The sequence below is a fragment of the Apostichopus japonicus genome, chromosome 15, assembly GCF_037975245.1.
Source record: "Apostichopus japonicus isolate 1M-3 chromosome 15, ASM3797524v1, whole genome shotgun sequence".
Taxonomy (NCBI): Eukaryota; Metazoa; Echinodermata; class Holothuroidea; order Aspidochirotida; family Stichopodidae; genus Apostichopus; species Apostichopus japonicus.
The window spans coordinates 24,712,766-24,732,825 of record NC_092575.1 but is presented as its reverse complement, the minus strand read 5'-3'; the positions used below and the strand labels follow the sequence as shown (position 1 = coordinate 24,732,825).

The 20,060-nt window shown below is 35.7% G+C and overlaps 1 protein-coding gene across 3 annotated transcripts in view; it reads left to right on the top strand.

Annotated features, from left to right (window-relative positions):
* The first annotated feature begins 2,088 nt into the window (after window positions 1-2,088).
* The window catches only part of LOC139980848 (aromatic-L-amino-acid decarboxylase-like), a 72,247-nt gene continuing 54,275 nt past the window's right edge, over window positions 2,089-20,060 (top strand). The window contains exons 1-2 of one of the 3 annotated variants that reach the window (XM_071992821.1): window positions 2,089-2,849; window positions 11,231-11,481. In XM_071992821.1, the coding sequence (XP_071848922.1) occupies window positions 2,699-2,849; window positions 11,231-11,481 (402 nt within the window). In that variant the 5' untranslated portion in view covers window positions 2,089-2,698. The other 2 variants (XM_071992823.1, XM_071992822.1) reach the window with 2 other exon arrangements.

Sequence of the window (20,060 nt, the reverse complement as noted above, 5' to 3'; positions counted from 1 at the left end):
ACAATACCACGTAAATAGCAAGCACGTCATGGACATAGGGAATGATAGCGCAACTGTTCAACAGTGCGGTGTTCGTCATGTAGCCCGCTATATAGCCTTCTTCATGAAGAGATACAATGGAACTTTGAAGACCCCGTACCTATTCTACAACTACGGTTTGGTTTCGACCCCAACCACGGCAGCATATGCATGCATAAAGAGAGGGGCCCGAGTAGTGTTCGATGGAAGGGGAGGGGTACAGCACCTATCCCGGTGGTCAATTACGGGACAGGGGAAATATGGGATAAAGTATAAAGTATGCTCACTTTCGTAACTATAAAAAGCCGTGACCCTGTGGAGAGGGGGTGTTACGCTTTTCTCATCATATTTCGATGAATACATACATTACCTTTATACACGCAAAAATGACATCGCCGTGCAGTTTCAGCGACGGTTCTATGACGTAAAACACTATATCTTGATGTGAGAATCTGTATATACAGTGTACCATGGCATCAATGTCAGAAGTACCTCTGTTTGTAATAGCTGGGCCTCAAACTTGATTAATTGTGGGGACCAAAAGTGGGAGAAAAAGGCAAATTACAGCTATTTGGTCCGCATTATCCTCGGGTGATTTCAATGACGAAAGCTCTTGTGACAAACCCAATAATATACCTCACAATGAAGCCGTTGTATATTAGTTAGATTTGCGTTGATGTTGCCAACGAAGCGTTATAAGTTCGTTTGCTCAAATTCAGGGGTTAGGATTGGCCTGACGGTAACTCGGAAGTTCCGGAACCGGTGCTGCGCTTTATCCAAGACGCCGAAGGCGCCGATCCTCCTATTGGTCGCGAAAAATGCCAGTGTCATCCCAGGCGCCAAAGTACCTTGCCTGTTTCAATGCCAAAGGGCTTGTAGCAATTTATGCGGGCCCAATTCCGAGTGTAATTAATAAACATCACACTTACAACAGTATTTAAGAAACGCGACGGATTTCCTTCCTGTTTAATTGCATATCCGCAAACAAATAATTTTCCAAGTAAATCTCATTTAAAAGTACGGTATTATTGAAATTAATCACCTGCATAGGAATTTTCAGTGTTTTTTTTTTCTATCCAGGCATGACGCGTATAATAATAACGAATATAACCTTTATTTACCATTCCAATAATTTCGTAACCAGACACTTTTTAATGTGATATTAATCACACACATGCAAAAAAGCAAAATTTATGACGGCCTGAAACCTTGGTGAAAAAGGTCCGATTCCTTATCACACCCCAGCCATCCTTGCGAGAGACGTTGCTAATGAACCCGGACCACGTACTCTATGAAGTCACGTATCGATAAGCTATTTTCCTTTAACTGTATAAAAAAAAAAAAGTTATATTCCAAGTATATTATCGAGTTTTAAAAATAGAATTACAAATCTTATAGAAGCCAGTTTTAATGTGAAATTATTCTCAATGTCCTAGCATCTAGCTTTTTTTCTATGTAAATTCCTCGTATTTTGTGTGTGCATTTTTAATATGCATATGATTTAAAAATATACCGTATATTCGCTTATCCTTCCTAGACCAGTAAAAATTCTCTCTTTGACACCGTTAGTTATGGGTCGAAGTTATGACAGAAATATCACCTCTCCTTTATTGAAAGAATACGTATATTTTCTTGCATCATGGGCATGACTAATGATTGGGTCTTTATATACACTTTAAACTTTTTTTCTTTACCTCTGTAACAATTGATTCATCGTTTCTTGCTATAAAAATATCGGTGTAGTGATTATACCATGCAATAATTCGGGTGGTATAATAATTACCTTCATTTCAAATTTACAGGTAGGCCTACATCATATGGAGATTTAGTATCTACATTTGTATGATATCTTTACCGTTTTATTTGAGGTCATTTGAAGAGAAAAGTGGTGATTTGTGGCGATTCGCTACAAAATTACGATTTAAATATCGATCGTGCATTGTCCGTAAGTGCAATAATATCTGTCAATCAGACTGTTGAACCACCTAATGAGATACCACCAAGGCTTATCGCATTTGTTCCGTATGAATACAATCGTCTCTCTATATACATCTCGCAATTAGGTCGACCGTTTGATAATTGACAGCGCGGCCACGCGATGTTGTAGACATGATACATCCAACTACATCGTTTATTCGCTTGTAAGGCGAACGAGAGAGCTAGTCTGAGTTGGTATTCTATTTATTCTCCAACCGAAGAGTAAAACGGGAGAAATACTTTTGTTATCTGAAGTGCGAAGCAGTAGAGGAGGTCGGAAGAATTTAGACAGTTACACTGCATCAGTTTTCGTACCGTGCATCTCTCCCTGGTTGTTAAAATTGCTAAAATAACAGTTAAAAAGGTTCGCTCTGTCGGGGTTTTCAATATCACAGTTTTAATTTTCCCATCTTTAACAAGTACTAGGCTAACCAAGGAGAAAGCGTGATAGGAACAGAGAGATAGATACAAAAAGTAGGGTAAAGCTACAATATTTTCTAATGGGCTAATCATATAATTGATATGCAGTCTTGCGGATAAATTTCTTCCAGAAAAATTTGAATAGACCGTCCGACAAATTTTATACCCTACAAGTTGCGTTTGATTTTTAAACCCGAGTGTTATGAAGCCAACGTGAACTTGGGAAAGGAGTTTACAAAAGCTTTGATCTCACCCAATAAGGTCTTTTTGAATACAGTTATTAATGTTATCATCGGAGACGAGGCAGGTTACCTGCACGTTGACGTTGAGGTTGACGATTCAGTGGATACTCGAGATAGAAACGGTATCGATTAAGACCGCACGTCCAACAACTCTTGGTTTGGCAAAAACTGGTGCTGTAAAGCAAAAAGCAGGTAAATAAACAAAACATGCCTAATCGTATGTTCCTTTTATCTTTACAGTCCATAATCCATGTTTATTTGTCGGTCTATTATTAGATTTTATCTGACACAACATATTTTGTTTGTTTCGTCCTTCACGTAAAGGGATACGAAGGGAAGAGAAGTTGCATTGATTCACTATAGGTATTGTAGCAGACTACAGTTTTGTGCACGTTCGTTTAGTTATTAAAGTACTGTCCAGCAATTAATGCATGGTTAGGCTTAGCTACTACCGTTTAGTAGGTAAAGTTGTTTTATTGACTGAGGTTAGAAAATTCAGACCCTTTGGAATCGTTTCGTAGTTTCATTTCTCACAGAAGGTATGTTCGTACATGATGCATTTAAGTAAAAGTTTCGTTTAATGGTAGTTTTGGATAGATACTGGTCAACAGAATAGCCTACAAGTACATTATTGAACTTACTCAGTTTGCAAACAATTATGGCTAGCTTGAATTTAAAGGCCTACTTTTAGGCCCAGGCTTGTACTTTTGTACTTTGATGGCCACCATTTACGTTCAATTAAGATGTATGCCTTCACATGGACTTATGATAAAACTATAAGCCTGTAGTATAATCAGAAACGGTAACTATATAATCAATTGCAGTAATGATTAGACTTGGCTACAAATTTACTATACACGTTGGCTAGATGAATTTAGCCTAGGCTAGTCAAATTGGCCACAATCTGGATCTGGAAGGATGGTAAGGGGGTGGGAGGGACAGTGCAGATAGAACTTGAGAAAATTAAGCATAAGATGGGTATTTCGGTATCATCTACGTACGTATAACTGTTTCACACTACAAAAAATTGTGTGTATGGCCTACAAAACAGGATGGTGAAACGTTAAGATAGGGGAAGGGGGGGGGATAGATTGGGATTACCAGGGGGCATGGATTGGAGAATACAATCAAAAACATGCACCTGCTGTTATAATAAACAACCCTAGGCATATGAGTTTGCTAAGTAATGTATTAGAGTATGACTAGGTCAGCCTTTGTGCATAAAGTGTGCATGTATTTATCCAGTTTGTGTTTGTGAACTCTTTGAAAGATATATGCTAATCAGTATATGCCTTACATTGTGCAACTGGAAAACATTTAGATTAATAAACAATTAACCGACAGACATGGATGTATATAAAGTAAATTTCTGACCAATGGCCTTTTTTTGATATTACACATCTTAAAATGAATACTCATATACTAAACAAATGTACTATTTTAAAACAATGGAGTTGATAGTATTACTGTAATTTAAATCTAAGCCTCCTTACCTCATGATACAATAAAAAATGGATTCTTCTCAAAATGGTTTTGAACACTTTTTCAAAATTTGTTAATTTCTTTTGCATATTAACTTATCTTGAGTATAGCTACCAATGTCATGGGAGAGGAGGGTAAAGCTTGCATCAAATATAAAATGTTGGTACAGAATATAAATTTGTCAACATCTACTAAATGCCTATGCTGATAATACATTCAAGAGGTCACTTAATTGTTCGGTTTAAATTTAGTTTTCCACTGAAAGCATAGTTTTTAACAGTTTCTTATTTCATGTTAGGGAGTTTAGGTTAAAGAAGGACCAAATTTTGAAATGTTGTTTATGCATATGTGTTCTGAATTAACTTTATGAAGGTTCTCATAATACAAGAAGGAAGATTTAACTTGATCATCCGCTGGAAGAAAAACAAGTCTCTGTTAATTAATTTATGTCTGCCTTGTGTGATACTCAGATCATATTAAGCCTGTAGGTTCATCTTTCAAGAAAAGGAAAATAATAATTTAATTGAATTTCCCATCTTTTACCTTAGTTGCACAAGCTGTTTGTTTTTGCTATGAACATCAAATTTAATTTTGAAAGCTCTGCGAAGGATACAACCGAGTACTTTACAGCAATGATAAAATATTTGCATGGATGAAAATAACAGAGTGGTCATGGAGATGTACTATATATAACAAACTGCATTGCCACAGTTTTGTATCCATACTAGAGTCTGAATTAATTAATTTTTTTTTAGATATTCTATCATTAATTCATGTGACTGTTGATTTCGAGACTGGGTTTTCAAACTGCACAGTTGTTAGCTTAGGTGTGGTTGGAGGATAAAAAAAGGGGGGAGGGGGGTGTGGTGTGGTGGCAGAGCTTAATTTTGTTTTTGCAATAAAAAATTAATTATTCCTTTTTCTTTTTGTAAAGACGTGGAACACAAAAATCCCAACCCCTAACCTCCACGGAATCCCAATTAACCCACTCCCTACTTGCATATTGTGACTTATCCCACAAATATCCCACCCATAAATATATCCCACCTACAGATAACCCATTAGCTATACAAGTGCAGTGTGTTCATCAGTAATGTCAGTGAAATTTGTTTCTCATTTGAAAAAAAAAAATTGATAGGTAAGTTTGATAACTTTTCATTATTCATTATTTTCCATGTTTCACACTGCATAGTTCTCTCTTTTCAGATTCAGTAAATTGCTTTCATGTGTGTGTAAATTTAGTATGACTACGTTACACCCAAAGACCTGGACTTAAAACTACCATAGCCCAATCATTCCATTTGTAACAGACATAATGACCATGCAGTCTCCATTCTGTTAGCACCTGTAGTGTAGTACTATGTATATCTTGTGAATTCTGACCAGTCAGACACTGTTCAGCCTGTTGACTAGATATCCTTCCATGCCAGCAGAAATGCTAGCAGAAGGTATGCAAGGTAGTGCAGTGCTCCCCTTTAGAAAATAACATCTACAAATAACAAAGTCCAAAGTTATCCAGACATATATTGTCTAACCTCTGTTTTCATAATGAACAAAAGGCTGTCATCGTTCAAATGGCTTGAACAGAGCACCCATTCCAAAAGGGTTGACCGCATGTTTGTAAACTAAACCTGTGTGGAAATGGTTAGCAACTATTACAGGTATATGGCATTGAGGAGTTTTAAAAATAAAAAATACAATTATCAGTGCTGAAAAAAAGGTTTTTGTGAAGGAAGAAAGGTGACCATTATTAAAATTTCTAGCATGAACTAAAATCAGATTTCTTTTAACAATGTATATATGCTCCCTATATGTGTATATGACCATTTGGACAAGATGGCAGTGATGGATCTAGGTGTGATCGGGTAGGGGTATGGAAGAGGGAGGAGGGGGGTTGCAGGAAGCAATTGATTATAGGTTGATCAGCCCAAATAGTGCTTCTGTACATAAGAAAACTGAGAACTTAAGGTGTCCTGTGCATAAAGCTGACAACAAACTTGATATTACCACTGTGTAGGCTACATTGTTTTGATCAAATTGTGTAATAGTAAATTGTTAGTGTTGAATATTTCGGCAGAGAGGGGAAAAGGGGGATCATGTAATTCCCCTCCTGTGTCACATGGTTCATGTCAAAAATTGTTTCTCAATTTTAAGTGATATCTATGTCTTCAACAACGAATGTTTGAGAGTTGGGAAGGAGAGAGGGAAAGGATGGGTGAGGAAGGGAGCAACATGACCTTGTAGGGTCAGAGACCAATACATTGACAGCTTTAAGTACCTTGAATTATATTTGGATCACATTTGAGGCACGAATATTCATTGGCGGAGCGTCCATACAGTCAGATGCCCCCCCTGACGGACTCAAATGGACTGCTGGCGCCCTTTTCAGCTTTTTGCCACTTTTTACTTATTCGTAGTTATTGACATTTACATTGCGCTCTCATCTACCTAAGTTGACATTTGTCACATTTTGTTGGCAATGACATCTATTTATTCTTCATTTATCTGCAATTTAGCAAGGCTGGAAAGGGTAATTTCTGGCAATCTAGGGAGTATCTTTACTCCAAAAAATTCTGTACCCTCCGTACCAACCTTTGGTGGCGCTCCGCTTAGATAGTGTGGAAAGCGCCCCACAGACCATTCTCGACCCCCCTGACCAATACCCCTAGCTCCGCCACTGCGAATATTCATTGGTTTGTCTCCTTAAAGATCGTTAATGAACTCTAACTATGCCAAGAATTGTAATAATGGTCGCTCATGCTCAAACTTTAAATGTTATTCTACCTTGCACTGAGATATTTACTTGTCTAATGGATGGAATGTTCCTCATGCAAGCACTCTTGAACTTTGTTTTAGAAATTTAACACATGTGACATGGGGCCAATACTGATGACCTGTAAGTACCCAGTGTACATGAGAGTAATAGCTGTACAGTATATCTAAACGTTTCGATTCCTCACTTCTCCCCACACTCTGAAAAGTTTATTATTATTATTCTTTGATCTTTACCTTCAAATGTTAAAAAGTTCTCTTCCACTTTGTACAACTTTTAGCCTATCGGAGCTTTATAAATTTCGACAAATATTTTGACAATTTGCCTTTAATTGTTTTTTTGTTATTACTTCGGAAAATATCTTAATCTTTACTAGGACACCTTGAAGAAATTTTGGTTCTGGCAAAAATCAGAAATAGTTGTATGCATATAGTCATACATGTGTGAAGTTTGTTCCTGGAATATTACATCGCATAATGCTAGGCGAAACTACATGCGATCTGTTTTTCTAACCCCAGCTACGTTGCATATATATAGATGGAGATATGACGTACACTGCTTTTGCTGGCATTGCTCTGACTCAACACTTCTCTGCATAATAATATCCTTTTCTCGAGTGGTCCATAAACCATGATAGGATTAGTTTAAGGATGATGTCCCTAGAGTAACAGATAGATGCCTGCAGCATCATTCTTCCCGAAATGGAGCAGTTTATCTTTGGTCTCAGGTGGCAGTAGAATCAATTGACGGTTTCCCTGGCCTTGCAAAGAGACTATTTGGCCGTATAATATAATACAATAAAAATATTGACTGTCTAACGGCTGGGGAATTGCATCACGATATCGGCTTATTCCACGTTTTAATGCTCAGAGTGGCTCCCAATCTTGATAAATCCACAATGAATTATGTGAGCGTAATGATTCCATAAAAATAAATAATCATGCCTCAAAAACTCACAGAAAAACCCTGAAATAACTTGAAAGCTCAATGCCCTTTGCTTTAATTGAAAATAAACTAAATTTTTGTGTCTGGTGAGCAAGCTTGCTTAATGTAGCTCAAAAAGATGAGATTTGATTTGTATTCATTTATAACAATGTTTAATGTAATGTATGAAATTTACTGTAGTTGTTGGAAAATTTGCTTACAGTTCATGCACATTTAAATGCCAAATCATTTGATATTAAATTTAAAAGTTCATATTGCTAGTATAAAAGTTTTAATAAGAGCCCTGACAAAACGGGTTGAATAAACTGAATAAAAATTGTTATACATATCTATATATACTCTTGATATTTTATGCTCTTTCAATACAGGACCAACAGCATAAAGCAATATACTTCGTAACCTTAAATTTAGTGTAAAATTTCATTTGCAATTATATTTAATATATATATGAACAGTGGGAAATTGACTGGGGGAAAAAAAAGAACTTTTCCATTATTAAATTTATATAACAGAAACTGTTTGTATAAATTTCTAATACATATTCTTGTATGATAAATACTTTACTATACCAATATATCAAAAATACTTGCTGGGTGATGTAGTTCAAAATTGAATCAGATATATAGCAATTATTACTTGATTTTTAAAGTACAAAATTTAACGTATTTATCTTAGTATTTATTATGTCATTTGATCTGGTAAAATTGCCAGAAAATTGGAGGTAAAATCTAAAAAAATACAACCAGCTGGATTAATTAACCTATATACGCTTTTTAATTGAAACAAGATGTCACAGTATTACCTACAACAATATGACTCTCCAATTTCCAATAACATCTTTGAGTTTGGGAAACTGTACAAACTAGATGTAATTCACAGCCAATTATCAATCTGCGTATAAAATATGGAAACAGAAAATAATGCAAAGAAGAAAGTTATCTTTCTTGACGATATTCTGATCAAGTTGTTAATTATTCATTATTCTCATGAATTTATAAATATTTGTGTCAGAAGCCATATTCTGACTTGATCTTTGTTTACTGTGTATACGTACAGCATATGCCTTGGAAGATGCAAGAAATTCTCTTTATACGTTGAGAATTATGTTTATGATCGAATTTACGTTCATTATGTTGACAAGCTCCTATGTCAAGTCTCATACTTAGATAATTTCTCATCTCATAAATAATTTGCTTCGAACAAAAAAACGTTGCGAATTCAGATTTAGAGTCTCTGCCTTACAAGCTGCCCCAGACACAGATTATACAGTTCCTCTCCCTTCTTTTTGCCTGTTTCCGTATATATTTTCAATTCTTTCAACAAAATTTCACCGTATCTGAATTTCAGTCACTGGGTACATGATCACAGTATGTATGCAAGGAAACACATATATTGCGTATAAGATTACTGCATAGGAGACGGAATTTCATCATCACTCATACAGTTAGGTAACATGAGCTAATCGCTAGGCCTACAGGTAAAATTACATTAGTCGTAAGCAAATCTGTCAGTCCGTTCTGAACTGGGATGAAATTCACTATAATTTAATAATTTAAGTACCAGGAGAGATATTTTGTATGTTACATATGTATGCAAAATGAAGTGATCATATAGCTAACTAAGTTTGAAGTAATATTCCCATGTTTGAAGGAAATGATGAAGAAATGGAAAAATGAAAGAAAAAGAAGCCGAGACAAATTATTTAATGTCCCTTAGGAAAGACTACAGAATTTTTGCAAGGGCTTCTTCGTTATGTTGCATAGTGTGTTCTTTGAAAGACTACAGAATGTTTGCAAGGGCTTCATTACAAACATAAAAATTTAGCACATCGTTTTCTGTTTCAAGCTTAAAAAAACCAAAGACAGTCTTTAAGTAGTGAAATAGGAAGCTGAAGTTGAAGAAGCCACAGGAAGCTGAAGATGTTTCTCTCACTTCAGCTCATTGAACTGCATGTGAAACGGAATTGATATGTCCTCCTTTATACAGTACATACTATAAATATATTTTCCATATAACACTTGTACGAACTGTTATATATAGCATGAATGCATGCATACAGGATGGAAGATTCCATAGCATATATACTGCATGAATGTCAAACGTGTTATGTGCATGTACATGCAGGAATCCTTTTTATAGCCTAAAAATATACATGCAGGCTACATGCAGGACCTTTCCGCTTTAGCCTTCATATGTACAAACATATATATGCATTACTATTACTAAATAGACATAAGCAGGATTATTACTAACTAGACATTCCTGTACAACACATGCAGGAATCCATTTCATAGCCTACAAATATATTGTAGGTTACATGCAGGACCCCTTCACTCTTCGCCTACATACTGTATGTGCACATGGACTAGATAGTACCACATTCCTTTATGTTTTGTAGGGTTCTTTCATTATGTGTAGCATATATACAGTGCAAGCTTCTTCCTTTGAACTTGGTGGAAAGAAATAAAGTGTAGAGAAAACATCTTTTGGGAGATGGGGGAGGAGTGAGGGAAGGGAAGGGTTTGACGGGTGGAGTAGAAAAAAATATAAAGGGACATTTTTCTTCACTTTTACTCTCCTCCTTGAATAAGCTCTGAATCACAACAAACATTCTAGTTCAGGGTTTGAAATGTAGATACATGAAGGACTGTTGCACCACAATTAATGCTTTCTATCATTTAACCTAAATTTGATGGTAAAATTTGTTTGTCATTTTAATGCACAGAACACACACACACACACACACACATACATATAAACTGTAGATAAACTTGCACAATTGATTTATTTTGCTATTAAATATATATATATTGAAATTTTTGCAACAGTGTCTGCAGACAACAGCTATATTGAAGCTCAAAAGAAGCTGTTACTTTCAAAAGAAATGTTAACTATCACTCTTCACATGCAATACTTTCATCTTAAGCAATATCTAGTCCTAGTTTTATTTGACATATATGACTGTGTAATTCAAGCTTGTTTTCATTGAGTGATATGCTCTTAACCCAGGAGAACTACTTCTTCATGTTGTATTCATATTGCACTGAATTAATGTTCTTGGTTATAGTTACTCTAATGAGAACCGAGTGGGTGTCATTGCTCTTTACGACGAGATGAAGTACCGTTTCATGTAACATTCATCATACCAATCAAACTGAAGTACAATTCATGCTCTAAATATCTTTAGTACAGTACTCGATATTGAAAACTAAATGGATGGTACAGGCAGTTCATATACTACAGTCTCAGACTCTCAGTGTCAACTATTTTACAGCATCTAAGTATGAAAAAGAAAAAAAAAATTATGCATGCCAACCAGCTGCCAGTAATTAGCATCATAACTTTTACCTTAAAACAATTTTTTTTCTTTCAGAATTTGAGATTATTATATTCAACAAAGAAGAACAGGAAGAAGAAAACATGGCAACCTCCAAAGAGTTTCGCGTAGTGGGTAAAGATATGGTGGATTACATTTGTGACTACGTGGACACGATTGAACAGCGCCCTCCATTGGCTCAGGTTGAGCCTGGGTACCTTCAGAAGTTAATCCCACACGAAGCGCCACAAAAAGCTGAAAGCTGGGAGGAGATCAAGAAGGATATTGAGAGGGTCATCATGCCGGGGGTGAGCTTAGCTTAAGTATTGCCTGTTCTTATTGCTAAATAAAGTGTTAGTTTTTACTTATACTTGTCTCCACAGCAACATAGGGCTGAAGGTAGATTGAAGAGTGAGGGCGGTATTTTATAGGCATATTTTAGGTAGACTACTGTATCTATAGAAGTTTGTAGCTATTTTTTTGTTTCTCTGCAGCCGCCTTGTTGCATGTCTATATTGCTTTGAGAAAGGTCGAAGGTCATAGGCTTCTGTGTCTTTCTGTCTGTGTCCCTGTCTGTATGACTGTCTGTTTTCAGTGGTTTATTTATTTAGGGAATTATTCATTACAAACATCTCCATCTTTATAACACCAGGGTGATGGTCGGTTTATTGAGCATTTCCATTCAAGAGTAGATCTTTAGTGTTGGAAATCTTGTATAAAAGGCCCCAGGTTTCAAACTTTCAACATAGCTTCTTATAACCAAGCTGCTCAGTAAAGCCATTAAATTTCAGAGTGCACCTCAACATGTTAATCATACTGCTTAATGTTTACAAATAAACCCAAACACTAAAACTCAACAAGAAAACACACACACAGAAAACACTGTATAGGCCCACAAATTTAATTTAAAATGCCTGCATACTTTATTGACTACTTACTTACTTACAAGCCTTTTAAAATACAAACAATGCCTCTAGAATACTGAGAGGTGTTATCTGTATTATCTGCTCATTTTTAGTAGACAAGAGGAGCAAACTGATAGTGAGAGGGTTGTAAGCTTAGAAAAGAGGATGAAAGGGGACAAAGACAAAATCTCTAAAAGGATTTAAATTTAGAAATCTATAGGGAAAGAGCATCCAAAATAGAATTTGTACAGTGACCACAGGAATAAACTCCTGTGCTCTGACAACTGAGCTTTTAGGTTGAGATCCCTTGTTATTAACCAGTTGTAGGATAGGCATAGGCGTAGGAATTTGATTTGGGGGGCTGTAACGACTTGCCCGAAAAATAATCTGCTTATCATATAGGCATTCATCGGTTATTACATCACATGCCTATAACATACAATCATTTTCCGTGTTATTACCCTTCCATATTGGTTATAATTATTGGGGAAGTCGTTACAACAATAATGATAATAATAATATAAGTTTAACCATTGCAAAACACATTGCAAATTCTTCTTCTTTCAGTAGGTGCCCGAAAACTCCTCAGCATATTGCCCGAATTTTCACCAAAAAAAACTGGAAAAACACATTGCAAATAATTCTCCTTTCAGTAGGTGCCCAAAAAATTTTCAGCATATTGCCAAATTTTCACCAAAATATTGGAAAAACACACTGCAAATTATGATTCTTTCAGTAGGTGACCGAAAAATTCTCAGCGTATTGCCCGAATTTTCACAAAAAACTTTGGTTGGGGGGCTGCATCCCCCCAGCCCCCCCCTGCTTCCTACGCCTAAGAGGATAGGGTTGACAGTCCACAGTACCTGGCAATCCTTGAAACCAGAAATCTCACACCAGTTTCATGTGATACCTAATTGTAACAAAGAAATTTTTACCAAAGAAATTTAAGGAAAAAAAAAAAGAAAGCCTTGAAACTCTGGTAGGATGTTTTAGTTTGATCATTAACAACCTTAAACTGGATATTTGGAGAATATTTGTAAGTTGCTGCAGTACCAAACAATTTGGTGCTTTAACAGAAATGTATGAATTATTACTTAGAGAGATCAAGTGGCAAGTACATGAAGTTTCTCTAATTATGTTTTCATATGATTCAACTTCAGCCACAGGTAGTGTAACAGCAAAGAAAATTCCATCAAATTTAAAACAGCATTTTCTCATTTAATATTGTTAACTCATAAAATTACACTGTCTCGTGCATTTTCAATTTTCTCAAAAAAGCAGTCCTTTGAAATCTCTATCCCACGTAACACAGAAAGAGGTAAATATTTGTTATTTGTGCTAATTTCTTACGGATAAAACTCCAGGAGAAATGACAGGCCGTTCAATATTTCTAACTTTATTCAAACCTGTAGATACTGTCTGCAAATTGGAATATAATAACCTTTATGATCTGTTTTACCAGAGGCTATTATTTTCACAAGAGATTCCATCTCACAGTTTTAAAACTCATTACATTTTTAGGATAAAATCCAACCCCTTTTCCCAGTCCTTGGAAGAAGATAATTTTTGAAGACCCCCTCTTTCTCTGCCTCATATAGTGATTTGTTTGTTCAGTACCCGGAGCATTATCGTTGCAGGTCGTTTTCTGAATGAGTGAATTTCATTATTGAATTTGAGATTTTTACCCTGGAAAGTAGCTAATAGCAATGATAGATTACTGTACATTAAGACTACAGGCCTTTTTTTTCTCATTTGATCAATGCTGCTTGCTGTATATACATACGTATGTGAAGAATGCTGACCTAGATATTTTATGAGTGACATGATATGCGTATTCCCCTCAGTTGGTACGTGGTGAACAAAATTAGCTCTTTAAACAATAGCATACATGCATTGCACACCTACATGTACATTTATACATGACCAATTAGCATTTCTGATACCTTCAGAGCTACAGTACTAAAGCCACTCCCCCCTTCCCTCAAAGAAAACGGTAAAAAGAACTTGTACTGCACGGTACTGCACTCGTGGAAATTTTGTTTGATTGTATTATACCAGTTATCACTGTAATGTTATATTATTTACGATGAACAAAATTGGCCACAAAATTAGGTCAAGGAAAATGTAACCATTAGTTAATTGTTATTGTTTAATACATTTCTTGGATGCCAAAAGTTTTGAAATTGTGAGCATATTCGATATTTCCATCCTGGAATTCCCTTTGGTCCTCAAAATGAGAACTTTATATTTATAGTTTACTATTCATCTTAGAATGCAAACGTGCCAAGTAATATAATTTGGGTCTACGTTGAACGCAAACAACTGACGGTAGAATTGACAATAACTTAGTAAGCTAGAACATGTATCACAAGTTACTGGACGGTGATAGTTTGGAACTACCGTAGCTTTGCAAATTTACACAAATATTTTATTTTGTGAAAAATAAGAGTTTGTTACACCTGCTTACTGTCACTTCGAGGCTTTTCTTGCTGTATAGAGCTGGTAAAATATTGAAATTGCCAAAAAAATGTGTCAAAATGAGGTATTGCACCATATTTGTAGTTGTAACCAGTACACAGTACCTCTAGAGACCCATTGTGCACAGCCTTATCAAACTTTCAAACACATAGCAATTTCAGTTCATGTCTAGTTGGTCACCCAGTGCTTGATATAAATTAGTCTCAACGATTCCTGTTTAAGTGATGGCTCCCATTGTTCAGCCATACTTGGTTTTTAGCAAAAGCGACATAACATGTGACTTTCTGGACAACTGCCGAGATGTAGCTGTTGGACATTTCAGTTTGATGAGATAAACTTGCATGCAGTCATGCACCAGAGACTCCTTGATTTGAAGTTTCAACGGTTCGAGGGGGCTCGGGTCTAGCTGGAAAATAATTCTTGTACTAAAGGTCAACCACCCTATCAATGCAAAAAAAATCAGTAAATGGGAAAAATTGCTCTACTCTGGCCAAATATTAATTGAATCGATTCCTTGAGCAGACACTGATTTGGATCTAAAGTATAGCACTGACTAAAATCCTAATTTAGGTAATGATGATATCTTTTAGTAATTATATCAATATTTAAAGAAAAAGGATATATGATAAATGGAATAAGAAAAGGGTGTGTTTTCTCATGTCGGATGCACATATTCATGAATAATCGTCTTTTTGAAGGTTTCCACAGCAGGCTTCTATACTGAAGGAAGACAGTGAAAAAAAAGTGACAAGAAAATGAGTCCATCAAGAATGATGTGTATATAGTTTGTTGATGCTCATTACACTTAGCGCTTGGTGTACTGTAATCTGTCACTTTTTCTGGCTTTTGAAATATTCAGACACACAAGAAATGTCTGATTATAAGGAAGTAGATATTTGTTTTGCCACCAACACCTTAAGCCTTTGTAAGCTGATCGCTAACAATGATTAAAAGCTGTCACGAAGGGCTTTGTCATTACTGGCAGGCACGCAAGCATGCACGCAATGCCAGTAATTAAGTCACCTGGGTATAAATTACAAATCTGCTTTTTCTCGTGGCTAGTATAAAAATGTGCAAACAGACATTTTGTCAATGACTAGAACAATTTTCCATCCAGAGGTCCAGATTTTGGGCAGCTACAGGTAGTTCCAGAGAACAAATAACAATAATATAATTAGCCAGCTAATGAGCATCAAACTAACAGTACATCCTGCAAACTAGTTTCAAGAAAGATAATTACCCATTGGATTTAAAGTTCCTAAAGACGATGGTAGGATATATGCATAGCCTTTTGTTTGAGTTTTGTTTGAATTGTTAATGATCAACAATTTTCCATCCAGAGGTCCAGATTTTGGACAGCTAGTTCCAGAGAACAACTAACAGTAACATAATTAGCCAGCTAATGAGCATCAAACTAACAGTACATCCTGCAAACTAGTTTCAAGAAAGATAATTACTCATTTGATTTAAAGTTCCGAAAGACGATGGTAGGATATATGCATAGCCTTTTGTTTGAGTTTTGTTTGAATTGTTAATGATCAACAATTTTCCATCCAGAGGTCCAGATTTTGGACAGCTAGTTCCAGAGAACAACTAACAGTAACATAATTAGCCAGCTAATGAGCATCAAACTAACAGTACATCCTGCAAACTAGTTTCAAGAATCAAGAAAGATAATTACCCATTTGATTTAAAGTTCCGAAAGACGATGGTAGGATATATGCATAGCCTTTTGTTTGAGTTTTGTTTGAATTATTAATGATCAACAATTTTCCATCCAGAGGTCCAGATTTTGGACAGCTAGTTCCAGAGAACAACTAACAGTAACATAATTAGTCAGCTAATGAGCATCAAGCAGTACATCCTCCTACCAAGTTTCTAAAGAAAGCTAATTACCAATTTGATTTAAAGTTCCGAAAGACGATGAAAGAATATATATGCATAGCCTTTTCCCTTTTGTTTGAATTTTGTTTCGAATTGTTAATGATCAACGCTAAACTTAAAGGCGTGTTCATGTTACTAAAATCACAGAGATATTTTCCACCTGCACTTGAATTCACTCTGGATATAAACAAGTGTTTTGTAAATTTATGTGAACAAATATTAAAGTGTTTGGTTCATTCTTAAATGTGTAGAGCTAGACAATTAACATTATAGAAAATATAACGAAAATGATGGCAGGCCTATGATCCACCAATGCAAAGAGGAGGTTTACTGGCCCAAAGGTGGTGTTCTATTTATCGAACCTATACATCTCTCCTACAGTGAACAATATTGATCAATCTACTCTGCTACATTTTTTCAGCCAATCAAATATATGCTTTCAAGCAACCAAACAACAAGACCTGGCCCAAAAATACCCCTCTCATATTTATCTTGATTGTACTCAATTTATAAGTAGCCTACACTTTGATTATTATAGTAATGCCTTGCTACATTGGACCATAGTTGCCAAGTATTTAAATGTGGAATCTCACAATTTAAGAAATGTCAGAATTGTCCCTTTTATGCTGTGATATCATTCTAAAAGGTAACTTGGCTCATCGTTAATTTAATCGTTTTAACAACTGGTCATAATCTCGAGTCTCCAGCTGTTACATACACGTGCGTCATGCAAAAATATCAGAACCACTCCTTAATTATTTTGCCATTCAGTGAAAACTAACGATGACATAAGCGATTGAAAATAACCCTCCTGATTATTCATTAGTTTTTCTGATTTAATTGATCTATCCCTGCTAATTAGCTCACATGGACAGTATCTTGTAATCTTTTCTTTTGTTGCTTACCGTGTAAACAGGAAATTATCAGATATATTCTTAGCTTCAGTCTGTGCGTCACAGAAACCTTGCTATTGTTTATTAGAAAACAAAGAAAAGAAAAGAAAAAACAAGCGAAGAAAAGGGAGCAAAAGGGGGAAAAAATCCTTACGATACTTAAGAAGGAATCAGAGGAAGTTGTCTAGACAGAGATTGTTGGATGGAGAAAAGAAGAAGAAGAAGAAGATGAAAATAATGAATGCTTCTAGCTTGGAATTTTATTTACATCAAAGGGAAATAGGAAACAGGTCTTTATGTTTACTAGTACAGTAGAATTCTAGCATTATTCACCATATATTGCAAAATGGTCATCCACCTGAGATGAACAAATTAAACTGCCAACTCCTGACAGTTGAAAGAACAATGCAAGAATTACGAATTAAGTTGATGATGTCACACAACTTTGTGTTGCTTCCAGATCCCTTTCTTCAACCGACTCGGCTTGCAAAAAGTGTCAGACATTGTTCTCTATATACTCGATAGTCGATAACTAGATGCCCAGTTTAAGGTGATTAGGGCAAAAATACTCTTACTGAATTCCTACCGAAGTCAGACAGAATATTTCATTTCTTATTCCTCTTTTTCTCTTTGTATAAATGTACAGTAGCGTGGTGATGTATTGATTAAATATCAAGCTCGCATTCTGGTCTGCAACCAATTATATTATCTTTCTTGGAACCATTTAAGTAATGTAGTATTAAAAATAAGAAAATAAATAAGAAAAAAAATATATTAAAAAGATACACGAAACTCCTGTATGCTCCCATGGTTTTTAGATAAATTGCTCCAATTTTAGAATGCTTTGTAACATATTGCAACACAGTCAACAAGTAAATTATTAAATCTATCTAAAGCAATTTATTAATTTCCATTTCCTATTTTTATTTTATTTGAATGTAAATTTACTTTTAATCTAGGGGACCTGTTAAAATCACCTGCTGGGATTCTTTGAGTTAGATTTGTGTACATTCTATCCAACAGGGTGTTTTATGCGCTATGTCAGGCATAAGTACAGAAGCCTTATTGCACTCTGTGTTATTATCTTTGCTCCTGGCTTACCTGTCTCCTCACAACGTCAGCATTCTTGCTCTATCGTTTCTAGAGTGAACTTGTATCCTTTTAACACTGTGCGCCCTCTATGCCCGGGCCCCACCAGTCAGTGATGGGTCTCCCTTCTCAATCTACCACCCAAAGTGCTTAGATCATATATTTATAATATTATTATTTTAGGTATGTCAGTAGGAGGTCCTATTAATAACTATCAACTGCTATGTTGTTCAGATCAGTGGCCTACATCCTAGCCACCGGATGGCTAGTCCCTAGATGTTAATGCATCAGCGCTGAACTTGTTTGAAATCCATTAGCAATTTAACATTCAGTACAACCAGCTCTACATACACATTTCTAGTTTGGGAAATGCATATCACTTGAAACTTGAAAAGAAATTTGCAACCTAAACAACAGGTACTTCCTTGCCCAGAGCAGCACTTTCAATGTTCAGTTTCATCAAATGTTTTGCTTCGCAGGAAAACCTGGTATCTGTCCCAGAGTGTCTGACAAATTAAAGAAAACTTGCAAGTTCTGTTTGATTGATGACTGTCAATACCTTGTGTAAGATCCTTAAAAAGCAACAACAGTAGTGTACAAATTATCATCAGAAACTTTGATTCGTACACAAGCCAAAAAGACGAGCACTTTAATACCAGCTGTCATTGTACCTCGCTGCGGCAGATTTATCGCCCGCTAAACGCTTTTGTTTATGAATGTTTAGAGCGGGGTGCGAAACGGCAATCAATTATCCCGAGGCAAACGGTTTCAAGTGTTTAAAAAATTAAAAATTGGTGCCTGTTTTACTAACTTTATTGTCATTGGTTGCAACATAAATCTAATGAATTGTGACTACCGTCCCTCATCCATAGAACGATCTGGGCAACTTATTTCACAATGTTTTGACAATTGTTCTTTTTTTTAATACAAATCATTTATAGGAGATGATAGATCAGTGGTAAAAAATAAGAAACATGTTGTGTATTACAAGTTCATGTACTATTGATGGAAACAATTTTAGCTATACATGGTGCAATCTTCCCTAAATACTCTATAGCATGGGATGCTCATACGGCAGTCCACATATTTTGCCATTTCATATTTTGCCATTTCATATTTTTGCCATCGAGGGTGGTACAAACCTTGGTGGAGGATCCAGAAAATGAAGCCCTGGAACTGCTTCACTACTGACATATTTTCAATTTTCAAGAACAAAAATACATGCCAGATAGGATTTACTCTGAAGTTCTTCCTCTTCTTCCTTCTTCTAATAATGTTATGCAGCGGTATAACTAAAATCCCCTTCTTACCATGGCTCCTAGCTACACCCCTCAATTGCCTGTTAATCATGTTTATAGTGGGCATTTCTTCTCTGTTACTGTACTTAGTCATACTCTCCATGTTTGCATTTCAATTCACCTGTATGCTGCCTACAAGAATTGGTATAATCCCATTCTCTCATGGAGCCACTTTAGAGGTCACCCATTCTCTCCTGAATTTGTTCCATTCTAAAGGTCTGAAAGATTTTTAAGCATTTTATCTTCATTCATATCATATTGCATGGTGTTGTTTTCATGTTTTTATTTTGTTTGTTTTTTTGCCTGACTGGCAACTAAAAGTAAAATGTAAAAGTAAAAT